General features: G+C 39.4%; 1 protein-coding gene across 1 annotated transcript; it reads right to left on the bottom strand.

Annotated features, from left to right (window-relative positions):
* Positions 1 to 373: 373 nt before the first annotated feature.
* On the bottom strand, positions 374 to 1,326 carry LOC142613831 (protein P21-like). The gene has a single exon (XM_075786341.1). It carries the CDS (start codon positions 1,291 to 1,293, stop codon positions 616 to 618), a length of 678 nt encoding a protein of 225 aa, XP_075642456.1. The 5' UTR covers positions 1,294 to 1,326; the 3' UTR covers positions 374 to 615.
* Positions 1,327 to 4,744: the final 3,418 nt, after the last annotated feature.

Below are 4,744 nucleotides of genomic sequence, written 5' to 3'. Positions count from 1 at the left end.
GAGGGCTTTATTTTGCCATCACAAATAATATTTTTTGAGAGGGCTTTTTGGGTCCGTAAAAAATATTTGATCGCTAATAGGCATTTTTTTTTGTAGTGGATAAGGCGCTCAATTAAATTTTCAACAACCTTTTAAGTGTCAATAGTTAGTTCATTCAACCTTATATTGGCGCACTCAGACTTTGATTACTTCCCCCGTAGGCCAATACTTAATATATCAGTCAAATATGTACAGAAACACCGATATAAAGAGTTGCTAACCATAGTTGTAAATCAAAACTAAGCATTGTTAGTTGTTAGGTTAAGCTGAAAAATAAAATTATAATTCACCAAAAAAAAAAAAAAAAAAGTAAATAAAAACAGACATTAAGGAGTTTATGACTTATGAACGTTAAGTTCTTCCATGTTTCATAGAGATCTTTTATTATTATTGTTTTTTGGCACAAGCTTACATAGATATTTTAATACAGCGTACGTCAAAGTGAATACGTTTCATAGCGTCTGCGCAACACTAATTACGGATGCTAACAAAGCTTCAGAGCTTTGATTACTTACACCTCTTATTTGCATACTTGCAACTAGTTTTATGCCTCATATACGAAAGCAAAGTTCTACTTCAAGGGCAGAACACCACCTTATAGTTAGTCCCACCATTGCAAGTAAATGTGCTTGTTGCATCATCCTTAGGGTAACTATAAGCACTCGGGCACCGATCCTTGAAAAATTTGGAATAATTTGTAGGTCCACAGTTTCCAGAATTGCAACAATATTCATTGGTCTTGAATATAGTACAAGGGTTGTTACACCCACTAGGAGCTTTCAATTGAGCTGGGCACTGTCCATTGATATCAGCGGTACATCTTATTCCTTTGGTGCACCCACCAGAGGTGGGACTAAATTCCATAGGAACATTAAACCCATCAACAAGAGAGATGTCAAAGAAATCCAAGTTTTGATATTGATTTAGCGCAAATTCAGCAAGGGTGTTTGGAGATGCACCATAAGCTTGGCATTGAAGAAGTCCACCACAGTCACCGGTTTGACATCTGCCACGCCCAGAGCCATCGAAATTGCACCCAGTTCGAGCCCAAATGCGGGCCCCTGTTGTGCCAGCGTTGACGTCAAGGGGCCAAGACTCGCGTGGGTTGAGCCGCCTGCCACCACCAGGAACGGCTGCTGCCCAAACTGTGAAGGGACAATTGTTTCTTATATCAAATCTGGCTGCATGGGCTAAGGCGCTAAAAAGAGTTATTAAGAGGAAGAAGAAAATGGGTAGGTGTATGGAGAGGCTCATTTTGGGGATTAATAAGAGATTAACAATAAGATTTAGTGGGCTTGTGCTGTGTTAGGAAATGGGTGGGGGTTTATATAGGCATTAGGGTTGACTATGGGATGTTATTCATGTACGCAGGGGGACCTACCAAGTTAGTGCCCACTGGAATTTTCACAACCCAATTAACTTTTTTGTTAGAAAATTTGGCTGCGTTTATGGTAGTTGGCTTGACTTGAATACGAGTCAACAAATGAGTCCAGGCTCCAGCAATCTAACGCCGTCCCGCCTAACTCTAAGAAAAGAAAAAAATGGTTATTGCAGAGTGGTTGGTTTGGGATTTAGTGAATCATGGCCAAAAAAGTATGTGTAAGTGGCTCAATAACATCATTCAGTTATTTGTGTAGGATAACTTGAATTCAAATGTCTCTTCACTCACCCAATGTCAGGAAAATAATAATAATAATAATAATAATAATAATAATAATAATAATAATAATAATAATAATAATAATAATAGGTTTCCGGAATAAGTTCCCTCCGTATAAAAGATGCCTTTCATCTATAATCAATATTTCCGGAATAAGTTTCCTCCATATGGTTGTGAACACCCCTAATTGTTCTGGCTCAACCACTAGGCTAACTTAGGCCTTCATTTTAAGGCCCCTAAGTGTAAGTGGAAAAAAGGCTCCAAATATGGGACAACAAAAATTTCAAAAAGTAAAATCTCAAAATTTAGTCAGTACTAATACAATAATAATAATCTTTTTTTATTGAAAAAAAACACTAGAAATTTTTTGGACAATTAATTATCTTGGAGGAGTATTTATTAAACCCCAAAATTTTACCGTTACATGACAATCTCTATCTTAATAGGTGTGTACTAAGAGCACAAATTTTACCGTTACATGACAATTCTCGTATTTTAAATGATGCACTTAGTAGACCAAGGGGACTTACAATACCAGAAGGTATTATATAGATAACTAGCATTTATATTTGGTTTTATGCTAGAATTTTTTATAAAAAAATTGATTAATAATTTGTAGGTAAATATTATCTTGGTGATGCTGGTTATGGAAATAGGCTTGGAATCTTGTCTCCTTATCGAAGTGTTCGATATCATTTGAAAGAGTTTAGTGATCATCCACTTGAAAATGCAAAAGAATTATTCAACCTTCGTCATTCTTCGTTGCGAACAACCATTGAGCGAGGGTTTGGAGTTATAAAAAAACGTTTTCCTGTCTTGGACGCAGAACCATTTTGGTCTTTTAATACACAAGTGGATGTTGTTTTAGCATGTGGTGTTATTCACAATCACATCATGGGCGTTGATCCTAATGACCCAATTATGCAAGCTGAAACATGTGAGACAAAGTCTAGTGATCGAGTCCAACCTAGCCGATGCGAAGCTATAGTGGAAAGTAGAGAATGGAATAATAAGAGGGATGAGATATGTCAAGCAATGTGGGCTGACTACATAATTAGGAGGCATGCATAAATTTATTCAATCTAAGCTGTTTGGACTTATTTGTTGATGATGTTTGACAGCGTTCTATGATTATGTGCTGTCAACTTTAATTGGCTTTGTATTTGGTTGCTAACAGAGCATAAGTGGATATCTTGTACACTTTTTAAAATGCAATAATTGAATATTTTTTTGGGATACAGTTAAAATTGTTATTTGGTTCCTCAAGTTCAAGTCAACATGGCTTTGCATTGTTTTTGGATAATGAATTTTTTGTTCCATAGTTTCAGGTTTTATTTTTGTAATAATGTTTTATATTGTTATTATCATAATGGTTGTGATTCATTAGATTGTCCTTTTGGCTATAGCTATTTCCAAGAACAAGGGAAAAGAACCAGGATCTCAACTTAGGTGGACACAACCAATGTGTGACATGCTATTTAAAATGTTGGTTGTTGAGGCTGAACAAGGCAATAAGCCCTCAAACAAATATAAGCCTCAATCCCTTGACAAAGTGGCAAAAGAAATTGGTGTGAAGTTTAATGTAGAGTGTTATGCATCACATGTGCATAACCGTCTTCGTACGGTTAGAAAAGAGTGGAAACTCATTCAAGACATTCGAAAAAAAAGTGGATTTGGTTGGGATGATAATTTGAAAATGATCACATGTGACAAGCAAACTTATGATGCTGAAGTGCTGGTATGAAATTTATATAAATGAGCTTCTTCTTTTTTGAGGATCAATAATGCACTACAACAAAATGTAACTACAGTGACGAATTTTAGTGAGGAAAATTTTTTCGTCGCAAAAAAGTACCATATAGCGACGAAATATAAATTTCGTCGCTATTTATAAAAAAATGGGTGACCTTTAGCGACGAAATATTTATTTCGTCGCTATAGGGATGCTGAATTAGTGGCGCGGACCAAGTGGGCTGGCGCGAAACCAAAATGGATCTACAGCGACGACTTCGTTCGTCGCTAAAAGTTCTAGTCTTTTGCGACGAAACAGTTTCGTCGCTAAAGGTGCTGAAAATTATGCTTTTAGTGACGAAACATCTTTCGTCGCTGAAGGTGACAATTAGCGACGAAATATTTTCGTCGCTAAAAATAAAATCATAAGATTTGTGTGGAGCAATAGTGACGAAACAAAATTTGTCACTAAAGGCTATGAATAGCGACGAAACATAGATTTCGTCGCTATAGAGGTTGCTGAATTAAGGGCGCCAATTGAAAGGGCAGGCGCGAAATCATGGAGCTTTAGCGACGAATATATTTCGTCGCTAAAAGTTATAGTTTTTGCGACGAAAAAATTTCGTCGCTAAAGGTGCTACTGTCATGCTTTTAGTGACGAAACCATTTTCGTCGCTAAAGGAGAAAATTAGCGACGAAAAGAGATCGTCGCTGAAAAAAAACACATGATTTAGTGATGAAATCTGCGAGGAAATTAAAACCGTCGCTAAAGCTAATATATAGTGACGAAATGGAATTCGTCGCTATAGCTATCATATATATACTTCCTTAACTCTTTTTTTTTCCCTCACTCATTCAGCAACTCCCTCACTCATTCAGCAACTCTGATACCCACTCCCTCACACATTACCCACTCCCTCACACACCCAAATCGGACCTTCAGCGACGCTTCGGCACCGGCGACCTTCGGCGACGCTCCTGCACCGCATCCTGCACCGGTGACCTTCAGTGACGGTTCGCATCGCGCCGCGACGCTTCGCCGCGACGCTTCAGGCGACGCTTCGCCGCGACGCTTCAGGCGCGACGCGACGCTTCGCCGCGACGCTTCGCCGCGACGCTTCAGGCACGACGCTTCGCATCGCGTCGCGACGCTTCGCATCGCGCCGCGACGCTTCAGGCGCGACCCTTCGCATCGCGCTGCGACGCTTCAGGCGCGACGCTTCAGGCGCGACGCTTCAGCCGCGACACTTCGCATCGCTCCAGCGACACTTCACCCAGCGGCGACACTTCACCCAGCGGCGACACTTCACCGCT

This window comes from Castanea sativa, chromosome 10, assembly GCF_040712315.1.
Source record: "Castanea sativa cultivar Marrone di Chiusa Pesio chromosome 10, ASM4071231v1".
NCBI classification, from domain to species: domain Eukaryota; kingdom Viridiplantae; phylum Streptophyta; class Magnoliopsida; order Fagales; family Fagaceae; genus Castanea; species Castanea sativa.
The sequence above is the reverse complement of the archived record's forward strand: the minus strand, read 5'-3'. Positions and strand labels throughout refer to the sequence as shown.